The sequence below is a fragment of the Lissotriton helveticus genome, chromosome 5_1 (assembly GCF_964261635.1).
Source record: "Lissotriton helveticus chromosome 5_1, aLisHel1.1, whole genome shotgun sequence".
In the NCBI taxonomy this organism is placed as follows: Eukaryota; Metazoa; Chordata; class Amphibia; order Caudata; family Salamandridae; genus Lissotriton; species Lissotriton helveticus.
This window is the reverse complement of record NC_136065.1, coordinates 470,375,576-470,388,582: the sequence shown is the minus strand read 5'-3', so window position 1 is coordinate 470,388,582 and position 13,007 is coordinate 470,375,576. Positions and strand designations below refer to the sequence as shown.

Here is a 13,007-nt window from a genome sequence, read left to right as displayed (position 1 = left end):
ACTTGTCAAGACTCTGTTCGGGGAATTCTGTGAAGCAAGTCGGTTGCAAACTGTGCTGATGAAAACGCAGTCCACGCTTTTTTACCTCTTATTAGATCTCACACACACAATGGGAGAGGTCTCTGCTTTTCTGTTTTAGTGCTGGTTGCTTTTAACTTTACTATTTTATATTTACAAATGTTTTATCTATATCCTTTTACCTTGCACTTTATACGAGTGTTGCCAATTGTTCGATGGTATATCTGTCCATTTTTAACATGAGGGTGTACTATTTGACTGTCCACGTGATTTTCAATGTCAGATTCTCCTATTTAAGCATTATCAGTCTGCATGATCTTGTTTTTTTTACATTTTTCTGCTTATGGGTGTACTGTATTGATTTGTGTCTTTTATGACCACAATCAGCCGAATAAAGATTCTTTGACTGACTAACTCCTTCCGTGAATCGACCACGCAATCCGAACCTGTGGACTTAAAAGGCAAGCAATGGCACACCTCTGTGCCCATTGGCATTATCAGCTAGGTAGATGCCACAGTATGAAACAGAATGAAAACTAAAGTGTTGCTTCACCCAAACATGGAAGCCCCATCATGCTAGTTATGCGGCGCCTCAGGGGAGGGCTGTGGTGTTAACATGTACAGGTGCACGTTTATTTAGTTATTTAAAATGTTCTTTTACAGGGGGTAGTCATCCAAGTGGTGGCTGGCATATATTTAGGGTGGTGAGGCAGGCAACATACGGGTGGCATTATGATAACAAAAAAGCCACTTACCTTTCAGACTTGCCACACAACGTCCTCCACGCTGCGGTGTCTTCGCTCCTGGAAGCTCCAGACCAGAAAACTGCACTCTCCTATTCTGGCACATTTCTCAGCATGAGAGGTGCGTCAAAATTGGAGGGAGCGGCCTCTTGCAGCGCTCCTAAGAGCACTGGAGGCCTGCGTTTTCTCTAACCTAGCGTGGAGTTTAAAATGCGTATGTCTGGCTGGCGTCGCAAGACTACCGTCCAAAGAAAAATGCACACTTTAAACATAAGTGCACAGCTCCCTCTCAGGGGCTTTTTTTGGGGGTGGGGACTCAACTCCGATCCCACAGACAGCCACTCCTGCATCTCGGACATAGCCCCAATGGTCAGTGAAGCATTTGAGCCGAACAAAGGATTCTGTTTCATTCCAGACGAAGGACGGACATCCACAAATGTAGACATAAAACCACCTCTTTGAGCCCTGGAGCCTAAATCCTCGGCACTACAGCAGGAAAGCCTTTTGAAGGATATATGTGATGGGGTTGGTGAGCAAGTGACCAGTTATGTCTGGATGGATAAGTTACTTACCTGTAATCCTAGTTCTCTTCCAGGGGTATCCTCATCAAAGTCACAAGCACTGAATATTCCCGCCCACGTGCTTGACCCCGAAAACAATATAAAAATATAAATGTAAAACATACATATATCTCGCTCCAAATATATGTAAATACATATATCATTTTTCTCACACCAATGCAGCCCCAAAACCAAGGCTAGACAATGTGAACACTTGTATATGTACAGCAATTAGAAAGGAAACAAAAAACACATTAGGTCAAATAGTCCTTGAACTTTGTGTTTTAATGAGTAAAAACACTCATAAATCCTGAAAATTGCTCATAAAAGACATTGTCAGCCATAGGCTGCATTGAGAAGCAATAATACAGAAACGGAAAGCATTTTCAGCTAAAAACTGGCACTGTGCCTTTAAGGCAGCCATGACCTTAGGTTTCCCATCATGCCTCAGGGGTGACAGTTAGGTCAGTTGTTCTTTCCGGCTCTTTCAGTCAGGACCCTGGTTAAACAGCTCCCACCTTTTTTTTGACTTTCTGTCTAAAATATTTGGTGTTTTCCTTCAATTTTTGTATTCACTCGACGGTTTTTGGCCTTAGAGAGATAGTGCTACCTTTTATGGCCTCAAAAAAGGTTAATTTTTTGTCAAAATGCCTTCGCTTTTTGATCCCTGCCCTTCCTGTGGGAAGAAGAAGGCTAAGACTGACACACATCCAGTGTGTATCCTCTGTATTCCTAACTCTCATTCTGCAGAAAGCTGTGATCACTGCAAGTCCTTGTCAAGTAGAACTATCAAGGACAGAGAAAAAATCAGAATTTAAGGACTTTCTGAGAGAGGTAGGTCTCCAAAGAGACAGAAAAAGCGGAGGACACGGTCGACGTCGAAATATGTCCCTACTTGCTCTCCTTCGGCCTCAGGATCAGCGTCGAAGGTTCCACCGACGACGACGACGAGTCAACTCCCCTCGACGGTGAAGACTTCAGCGTCGAGAGTCAAGGTAACTCCGCTGCAGTCAACCGGGCAACGGGCAGCGTCAAGAGAGAGGTTGCCGTTGGAGCATGGCAGCTTGACTTCGAAACCTCCGCCGTCGAAGCCTCAGGTCCAGTCTTCAACGTCAAAGCCTCCGTCGACGCCTAGTCATCGGCGTTCGACGTCGAGGCATCCTCCGTCGGCATCCCATCATCGACGCTCGACATCGAGGCATCCTCCGTCGGCGTCCCGTCATTGTCGCTTGACGTCGAGGAACCCTCCGTCGTCGCCAGGCCATCGGCGATCGTCGTCGAGGCATCCTTCGTCGCCGTCCGGCGACGAAGGATGTGTTTTTTACATTTATATTTTTATATTGTCTCCGGGGTCCCGCACGTGGGCGGCAATATTCAGTGCTTATGACTTTGATGAGGATACCCCTGGAAGAGAACTAGGATCACAGGTAAGTAACTTATCCATCCAGACATAACGGGTCACTTGCTCACCAACCCCTTCACATATATCCTTCAACAGGCTTCCCTGCTGTAGTGCCGAGGATTTAGGCTCCAGGGCTCAAAGAGGTGGTTTTATGTCTACATTTGTGGATGTCCGTCCTTCGTCTGGAATGAAACAGAATCCTTTGTTCGGCTCAAATGCTTCACTGACCATTGGGGCTATGTCCGAGATGCAGGAGTGGCTGTCTGTGGGATCGGAGTTGAGTCGCCACCCCCGAAAAAAGCCCCTGAGAGGGAGCTGTGCACTTATGTTTAAAGTGTGCATGTTTCTTTGGACGGTAGTCTTGCGACGCCAGCCAGACATACGCATTTTAAACTCCACGCTTTGTTTCCTTTCTAATTGCTGTACATATACAAGTGTTTACATTGTCTAGCCTTGGTTTTGGGGCTGCATTGGTGTGAGAAAAACGATATATGTATTTACATATATTTGGAGCGAGATATATGTGTTTTTTACATATACATTTTTATATTGTTCCCGGGGTCCCTCACGTGGGCGAGAATATTCAGTGCTTATGACTATTGATGAGGATCCCATGGAAGAGAAACATGACTTGTAACAGAGAGCATGTGTTGTGTTGTGTTTCAAGTCCCTTTCCCATAGCGACAAGTAATTCGTCCAAACCAGTAAAGGCGTAGAGCTCGTCAATATCACTCTAGCGGCGATTGAACTATTGGGAGGTAACTTAACACAACACACCCCATCTCCTAAATAAGACTGGCTTCAGTTATTATCAAAGAGGCAGCACAGAAGAGTACCCCTTTTCCCGATCCCACCCCCTGCAAGGAGTATGATGAAAGCACCTCATGCAGGGATCCAGCTTGCAGTGCTGTCGCTTACTGTGTAAATGCTTAAACAATAATATCCAAACAGTAGTCGACTGGATGAATAGGCTGTGTTCTCCGTGCTCGGGGCTCTCTCCGCCGTGGCATCATGCATGCCATGAGCAGCACAGCCCTTGCCTGCAAGCACCTGGAAATCACCCTCGGCTGCGCACGTTGACCTTGCAAAGCATGAATCTATGTGTGTGCGCTGTGTTACCAGTGATTTGCTGGTTTAATCGTTTAAAACGCCTTTTAAATGTGTTTTACTAGATATAAAAGGATTGATTAATAAATCAGTCACATTCAATTTTAATGTAACTGTAAAGTAATTACTGAGTACAAATAGATATATATATTTAAGTCCGATAAAATAAGGTGTGCGTGTACAACCAAGGCACACTAATACATTCATAGTATGATGAGAATAATAATCAAATAATTTAACAATATACATGTTTATACTGATATACAGTGCCTAAATAAATACACATTTGCCCCTTCAAATCGAAAGCAGCATTTTACAAGCTGGCTCAAATGTACATCAATCGTTTATATTGCTTTACATTACTAAATAAATACATGTGACACAACTGATTCTAATCAAACAATGCAGGCACATGCTAAAAAGTAAATGAATGCCCTAGTAATATTATTATGGTAATACTCATTTAATTTAACAATAATTCAACAGTCCACCAAACAAAATGTACTAAACGACTCCATAGTAGCATTTTATTAATGCGATGAAATGGAAGCAGCTTTCCCTCCTTGTGAAGATTCACCTCTACTATGCTCACATTTCACTGCCCAGAAAAAGCTGCAGACCCTCTTTGGTGGTGGAACAGCACAGACACCATTTTTTTAGATCAAGCATTCAAGACCTCTTGTATATACTTTAGTATATACGTATATGTGTATGTACTTTGTGGGCTCTGGAGATCATCCCTAGGACTTGTCTGCTTCCGCTTAGGGATTTTTCTTTCTGTTCAACTGCCTCTATTCATCTGTCTTGATAGAAAATGACCAGTCGAGGTCAGTAAAATACCAGAGTTGCTTTCGGCTGCGGGACTTTCTTTTTTAAAAAAATGTGGGCAATGCCTCTATTTAACTTTCTTGATAGAAAACGACCATCAGAGGTCAGTAAAATACCAGAATCACTTTAGCATTTTCTAGATTCCAGTCCATAGAAATTGTCTTCCACAAAGCACCCGTAGACAATAATATTTTTTTCAAATCTTGTATTTCGTGTGATATGTCCACTGAAGGCCCTGATTTTATATTAAAAACAGAGCTTTGGACTACACCATTTCCAGCTGAAAGGCAATATTTCTCCCCATGTGTTCCCATACCTGGTGTGTCACATAGTTTGGTGCTTACTTTCCCTCCATGTTAAAGAAAAATAGATGTTTCAGCACCCAGGCTAATGTGCCGCATAGCTAAATGCATATAAGCTCCGAAAGGCGAGACCGGTTGCATTGCAAATGCTTGTTTTATCAAGCTACTTGCTGTAAAAAGCTGGACGCAGCGGATCTCTTTACAGCAGTGGCATTTCCAACAATAAGTGTTGTAATATAATAATAACTATATATACGTTTCTAAACGCTGTAAGAACCCTTTTTAAAGACATTAGCTTTACTAACTCTGGAAAGAGGGAAGGCTTGTATCAATTTGAACTCGTGACCAGCAAAGCACATCTTTTAGTTTGTGTTCACTCATTGACCCAGCCTACAGGCACCGTTCTGTCGATACAGCAGAATGTGTCTATCTACCTCGTATGAGAACAGAAGACATGATGTGATGGGTGCACTGTACAGCTATTATTATTTTTTTTAGCTTAAACCTGCAGAGTGCCTACTTTCGCTTGGTGGCCAACTGTGTCTAAACAAGCCTTGTTAAAGCCAAAAGGTCTCGCCTATGCAGGAGCTATTGGCTTTGCCAATATATTTTAGCCAAGCCTAACAGTGGTTACTGTTCAGCATTGCTAAAAATTGTTTGTGTAAAGTGGGGAGTCGTGGAGTAGAGTGGAGTGTTATGGAGGGAGTAGAGTATTCTGGAGTGAAAGGGCATACTGATGATCTCTGTCCGAAACCATTAACTAATGATATGCCACTATTTCAAACAATCCCAAAACCTACAACTTTTTATTCCTTACAATGCACAGGGTAACCTCTAAGGGCCTAATTACGAGTCTGGCGGTCCAAGGCCCGCCAAACTCGTTAAGGCACAGCAATCAGACCGCTATTGCACCTCTGCAACCACCAGGGAACTGCCGTTCCCCAATGGTGGTACGGCTGTAAGGGGCTCAGCAATATGGTGATGGTGCTGCTGCAGCACCGCCATGCGTATTAAGAGTTTCAGGACTGCCAGCAGTGTGATGGAGGTCTTTATTCCATAAAAAGGCTGGCAGTCCTGAAACAAAGGGGGGGGCCTACAGCCCTCCTGTTGCCCATGTGCATGGATGGGGATGCATGCAGGGGGGCACAACATCTGCCCCCCTGTGTGCATGCACCCCAGTTCCTGCACGGGATGGACTTTACTGTCCATGCCATGCAGGATCTGTTTTTGGCATTCCCATTGTGGTGCCCATTTTCAGAGGCACTGCCAAAAAAAGCCAGCCATACATGAGGAAACTGTGGTCTGGCGCAAGGTGCACACATGGGTTTAGCTGCACACATGGGTTTAGCGGTGCCGGACATGGAGTTACATCACTCCTGTGCCCAGTGGCAATTCGCATTCCAGTGGGTGTTTCAGACGCCGTTTCTGCCGCACGCAGCCGCCCGAGTTTGACCTGGCAGACCCGACTCCACTGCCTATGGTGATGTTCCGTACGCAGAGCCTCCCGCGGGCTGGGATAGACGCGGTTGGCAGCACGGTATGGGCATGGCAGACGCTCCGCCGATGTGCGGGTATGATCACCTTATTTGCGCCCTCAGTGCCGATTACAGGCCACCCGGAGTTGCCTTTTGAGGGAGAGGCGGGGATCTGCCGGCGGCTGCGCAATTTACAGATACGCACTCTGGGGCGGGCATTCCCTGACAGGGTTTTTATAGACCTGGACGCCACACTGGGTGAGGAGCATACTGTACTCCTGGACAGGATGACTTATTTCCAGCTCCATGCGGAGGTGAAGGCGAGGTTTGCCTCATTCCCGTTGGCTCCTCCCTCGTTTCAGGTATTGGAAGCATTTTTATCCAACCCTTCTCCCCGCAAACTCATTACGCGCCTGTACACTGGTATGCAGCGGGACCATCCTGTGGTTAAACTCCGGCCTGGGGTTACTTGGGAGGAGTGCCTGGGTACGCCGTTTGAGGAAGGAGTATGGGCCTACTGCTGCGCGCAATCTAAAGACTTGTCACCCAATTACAGACTTCGATTAGGCCACTTCAAGTTTCTTCATAGACTTTATAGAAACCCGGTATGGATGTGCAGTGCAGGGCTCAGTGCGGAAACATCTGAGGCCTCGTTTCTGCACCTGGCCTGGAAGTGCCGAGAGGTTGCGAACTTCTGGGGTTGTGTGTTCGAGGTTCTGGATGAAATGCTGGAGTAGAGAGTGGAGCGCACCCCGCTGGTTGCTTTGTTGGGCTATGTCAAAACCCTACCCAAGAACATCAGGCTTCCTGCTGCTATGATGCTGTTGTTTGCAAAGAGACGCGTGGCGATTTGCTGGGGCCATCGGCGTTAGCCGCAGAGGGATGACTGGCTGTCAGATGCAGCTTTCTGCCATACACAGTTGTCTGAGTATTGGGAACTGATGCCCTCGCAGGCACGACCCCGGGATATTTGGGAACCCCTGCAACAGTTTTTGCAAGCACAGAATAGCGACCAGGGACAAGGCCCTGCGGCGGATGAGTAGGTGGGAAATCGCTTAGGGTGGAGGCCCCCCTTTACCATCTGTGCCCCCACTGCATGTTACTTCGCGTTTCTGATATGGCCAGAGAGGTTCCCTCCGTCTTCCTCCCCTTCCCCTTCCTCCTTCCCCTCTTTCCATCTTTCTGCTGGATGCACAGTGGTATTCTTTATGCTCCATGCGGCTTTAATGGACTTTGTCGCGTGCTGAAGACCAAAAGGGGCAGGCTGGACCCCATGGACGACTGCGAGCCTGTTGGAACACTCTGGTAGGCTCTTAACAGGCTAATATTGCACTGTAACACTGTTCTGATGGACTCTTCGACTCATGCTCTTTCATCTCATAGTGTGCATTTTCCTGTATGTGTTTGTTTCTACCAATAAAGGTTTTTGAAAACTCAAAAAAAAAGTCAATGGGTCAGAGCTATGCAGGGCCACATACATATTTAACCCAAATTATTTGAACTTGATAGAATAGAGTGGTTTAATAGAGTAGATAATCCTAGAGTGTAATATCATGGAGTAGAGCAGATTAAAAAGGCCTAGAGTGAAATTGCGTAAAGTACAGTGGTGCAGAGTAGTTTGGCATAGAGTGCTTTGGTTTTGATTTAAGTGGTTTAGAGCACATTGGCGTAGAGTGTAGTAATGTGGAGTCTAGTGGTGTAGAGTACAGTGGCAGAGTATGTTGGTGCACGGTGAAGTAGAGTGCAGTGGCATAACGTAGATTGTTTCCGAGAAGAGTGACGTGCAGGGTTGAGTGCAGAGTAGAATGGCATAGAGTGCAGTGATATAGAGTGCAGTGGTGTAGAGTAGCATAGAGTGCATTTGGATAGAGTACAATAGAGTGGCATAGATTTGAGTGGTGTGGAGTAGAGTGCAGTAGTATAGAGTGCAGTGGTGCAGAGTAGAGTTCAGTAGAGTAGAGTGCATTGGCATAGAGGTGCACAGTGGAGTGGTGCTGAGAGCACTGGCGTAGAGTACAGTGGTGCAGGGTAGAATAGAGTGGTGCAGAGTGCAGTGGTTTAGAGTGTTGCAGAGTAAAGTATAGTGGTGTGCAGTGTAGATTTGTGTAGAGGCCAGTGGCATTGCTTGTGAGTAAAATTGTGTAGAGTGCATTGGCTAGATTACAGTGGCGTAGAGTAGAGATGTGCAGAGTGGAGTGGAATGGTGTAGAGTGGAATGGTGCCTCGGAGTAGAATAGAGTCTCATAGGATGCAGTGAGATAAAGTAGAGTTGTGTGGAGTGGAGTGGCTCAGGGTAGAGTGGAAAAGATTGACATGTGGTACAAAGTAGATTAGAGTGGAATGGCGTAGAGTGGAGCGTGCAGACTAGAATGATGTAGTGGCTTAGAGTGGTGCAGAGTAGAGTTGCATATTGTTCAGTGACGGAGAGTGCAGTGTTGCAGAGTAGAGTGAAGTGAAGTGCTGTAAAGTGGAGTAGAGTGGAGTAATGCAGGTTAGAGTAGTTTAGAGGCGTAGCATAGACTGCAGTGGTGTAGAGTTCAGTGTCAGAGAGCGCAGTGTTGTAGAGAGGACTGTTGTGGAGTGCAGTGGTGTATATTACAGTGGTGTATAGTACATTGGCGTAGAGTGCAGTCCCATAGAAAGCAGTGGCGTAAAGTAGAATAAAGTTGTGTAGAGTGAAGTGGCATAGTGTTGCAGAGTAGACTTGAAGTGGCATGGAGTGGTGTAGATGAGAGTGCAGTGGTGCAGAGTAGATTAGAGTGGCATAGAGTGGATTGGCATAGAGCAGACTGCTCCAACGAGTAGCTTTTGAGCTACTTGTAGCTCTCTAAATACCCATAATTAGCTCTCCTGTGTAAAGCTGGCATACTAAATTAGAAGCTTTTGCTTGGTAGTATTAGTATATGTATACAAAAATGGAAAAGTGTGTATTTGAGACAAAAATGTAAACGTGTCTGATGTGATCAGCATTAACATTCTAATAATATTAGTAGCTTGGGATGATTTTCGTTGAACATAAGTAGCTCTTACTACAAAAAAGGTTGGTGACCCCAGGCATAGAGTGCATTGGGGTGGAGCGGTAGAGAGCAGGGTGCAGAGTAGAGTAGCGAGACACAGAGTGAATTTGTGTAGAGTACAGTAGCTTAGGTGGAATGGTGCAGAGTAGAGTGCAGTGGTGTGGTGCCGAGTAGAGTGGAGTAAAGTTGAGTATGAATAGTTTTTTTGTTTTTTTTTGCAGAGTTTTATATAGCGCAAACTAGATCCGAACCGAATCAGGTATCGGAGCGCTTTACATAGCACCAGTTACGTTACATGAGGACGGACACACGTTAATTTTAGGCACAGGGAGATTAAGTGATATGCCCAGAATCACAGGAGGTTTTGGCGTCGTTACCGAGACTCAAACCCAGGTCCCCAGGTCCGAGGTCGAGCGCCCTAGCCGTTAGGCCAACTCCTCTCCCTAATAGTGTGGTAACACGCTGCCACTATAGACAGCACACCTTCAATTGAAATGACAATTACATTTGAACAGACATGCAGTTTTACTGATAAAAGAATACAGCACAATAAGGATGTGTGGAAATGTTGTCATCTAGTGTATTGATTTGTTATGATCGTATTAAAATGTATTCCACCACATTTCCGAATTACCAATGTGCTTCATTTGTGCTTTCCTAATTCTGATATATTCGGAAATATCTGCAGTTTATTTACAGACATTTAAAAACAAGTGTGCTAAAATAAAATAGCATACAACAACTGTCCTCCAGCACACCCCCAGTAGCTTATATTGATTGTCACATAAACCCTTCCAATTTAAAGTCAGAGAAAGAAAAGTAAACATCAAGCTCCCTCAGAAGATAGAGCTTGACATTTGACTTCTGTCTTTGAATGCACAGCAAATGTGACAATATAAGAGCAATGTTTGATGGCCTGTTTACAGAAAGCGTGTACTGGTGAAAGACTACAGTAAATGAGGTATGGACCATGGAAGGGACAAACTCAAGCTGGACAGCCTAAAACAAATAGTGGCAGTAAATGTAGATAGCAAGTAAAGGTGTTACAAAACACAAAGCCAATGGTAAGCAATGGGCCGAATGCATTCCTAGGGAAGAATTCCAAATGTCCCTAAGATGTTGTTAACAAACAAGCCAACTATGCTGTCTGGTAGACTTCAACCTAAAAACAAGCATTTGCAAAGCCAAGAGGTCTCACCTGTGATACCTGTTGGCTTTGGCAATGTTTTGTAGCCATGCCGTACAGCAGTGCACATGCTTTACGGTGTTGCTAAAACTAATTTTAAAAAGCACTATATGACAGCCATGGCTGATCCTCTTTTTTTTAAATGTAAAAGCGCTGGATGCAGCATAGTCCTTTTTTATTGTAATTATTTTTAGCAGTGCTGCACAGTAGCCGGGCTGCCATAAAGCATGGCCACAAATCATTGCCAAGTCGGTAATGCTGGTACTGTACATCAGCAACAAAAGGTAATGGCAGAGCCAGTAGTCTCAAAAGCAAAGCCTATTGGCTTTGCCAATGCTTGTTTTTTGTCATTTTGTGGAAATTATAAAATCCCATACAGTTTCCATGTGAGTAGTGTACCGCAAAGGCAGCAGAGGTGGTTATTGATTTTGTAATTTGTTATGCTGTTGTAGAGTATTTTTGATGTGCTTGTTCCATCTGTTGGCACCAGCCGTGGCGGCTGCAGGTGAGAGCGCTAGGGTGGTGGGGCTGGGTGGAGAAAGTTTCTCGAGACAAACACGAGGTACAATTAATTATTTATTTAATTTTTCCTCGTACTCCTCTCTCAAAATCCCTCCACCCGCCCCACTGCTCTTACCTGCAGCGGCCGCGGCTGGTTGGCACTCCAAACCAACCAAGCTTTTCTTTTTTGATATTTTATTTAAATAGTTTTCTCCCTGTACTTAGTGCAGAAACTTATTTACAGACATTTGTTACTAAGGTGTATTTTTGTGCACTAGTGAGTTGATTGCTTTGAATTTTTTTGTTGTAGTTTGATATGGGGTTGCTTTACTTAACACCACATTAAAGTACTACACAATGTCAGCTATGGATACATCGTTTTATCTACCTTGAACAATATTTTATGGGAACCGTTTAAGCTGTGCTTTACTTACCGGATATAAAAAATGTTTTTCTAAGTACAACGCATGCTAATTGGGTTTTTTTCTGCTCCTAGCCTCTGCAGGTTCTGTTTGCCGGTGAAGCCACCCACAGAACATTTTACTCTACTACCCATGGAGCACTGGAGTCTGGCTGGAGAGAGGCAGAACGACTCATTCACTTGTATGCTTTGTCGGAACCGCAATGTAATAGACCAAAGCTGTAGGAAAGGAGAGGCGAGGCACACAGAGGCCAGAGGCGACAATTCTCTATAGGTCTGAGCATAGACGGAATCTCCAGGGCAAAACTGCAGCTAAGCCATAATCTTAGGCTCACACCAGGCATGCACTCCACAAATTAACGAGTGCCCCAACTACTGACTGGAACATCAAACTAAACCAACACTCGCCAAAGTGCAGCAGACTGAAGACCGAATAAAAAGAACTGTGGTTGGCCGTGATCTAGGAGTGCTACCAGAGCTGCCTCCATGCTGGAACGAGCCACAGCGCATTTCACAATAGCGGGCACTCCTTTCAAGTTGCAAGCTTACTTTCTATTGTCGTTCGTCCAAACCGCTGCTTGTCTTGAGTTGTAGTGACCATGTTTTTTTATTGTACTTTTAGTGTTTTTATCAGTTGATTAGTGGCAAGCTGACTTTCGCAATGGGGAGAAAGACCACTCTGAAATGCAATAAAGTCGTTGAGAAGACTTGGCCCTCTCCCAAGCTCCAAAACTCAGCGGGTCCGTCTAACGTGCCCACCAACTTGTGTATAGATCAGTCTGTGTGTCATCATTCTGACCATCTCCAAATAATAAAATATGCCTTTTCTGTGTCCCTGGCTTTTATATTCAATCCCCGTGGATTACAAGTCTGCAGAAAATGCCTCATGTGAGCTAGCTTTGAGATGTAGAGTGACTGAGTAATAGAAGTCGGACGTCATCATTGGGTGTGGGGGGGCAGGGGGGCTGACCAGAATGCAAAGAAGTGCTGGAAGGGCAGACATTAAGCATCTGTGATGCCAACTGATTTTCACTGCCTGGACAGCATTTTACAGGAATTTTCATACCCTGGCCAGTAAAAATATTGGGAAAATCAAAGCCTGTACTTTCCCCATTTTAACATAAAATGAACAAGAAAAAAACCACTTAAAAGTATTTAATTGGAATCTAAAATACATTTTCAACACGAGGTAGAATTGCCATGTTAAAAGCAAGCATGTATATGTCTCCCTTATGCAACAGCTATTGGCTTTGCCAATGAGTTTTAGCCATGTGGTATACCAGCTTGGCAACTGTTCAGCATGGCTAAAGGTGTGTGGCACAGAGAAGAGTGGTGTAGAGTGGAGTGTTGTGTCGCAACAATTGTAGAATGCAGTAGCATAGATTAGAGCGGTGCAGAGTAGATTAAAGTGGCCTGGAATTTGGTGGCAAAGAGTAGACTAGAGTAG

At 44.8% G+C, this 13,007-nt stretch overlaps 1 protein-coding gene across 5 annotated transcripts in view; it reads left to right on the top strand.

The window, feature by feature from the left end:
- PAOX (polyamine oxidase) overlaps window positions 1–12,392 on the top strand; it is a 691,001-nt gene extending 678,609 nt beyond the window's left edge. For all 5 annotated transcript variants that reach the window (XM_078642766.1, XM_078642765.1, XM_078642763.1 and 2 more), the window contains exon 8: window positions 11,636–12,392. In XM_078642766.1, the coding sequence (XP_078498892.1) occupies window positions 11,636–11,785 (150 nt within the window). In that variant the 3' untranslated portion in view covers window positions 11,786–12,392. The remainder of the gene's footprint in view (window positions 1–11,635) is intronic.
- The last annotated feature ends 615 nt before the right edge of the window (window positions 12,393–13,007 follow it).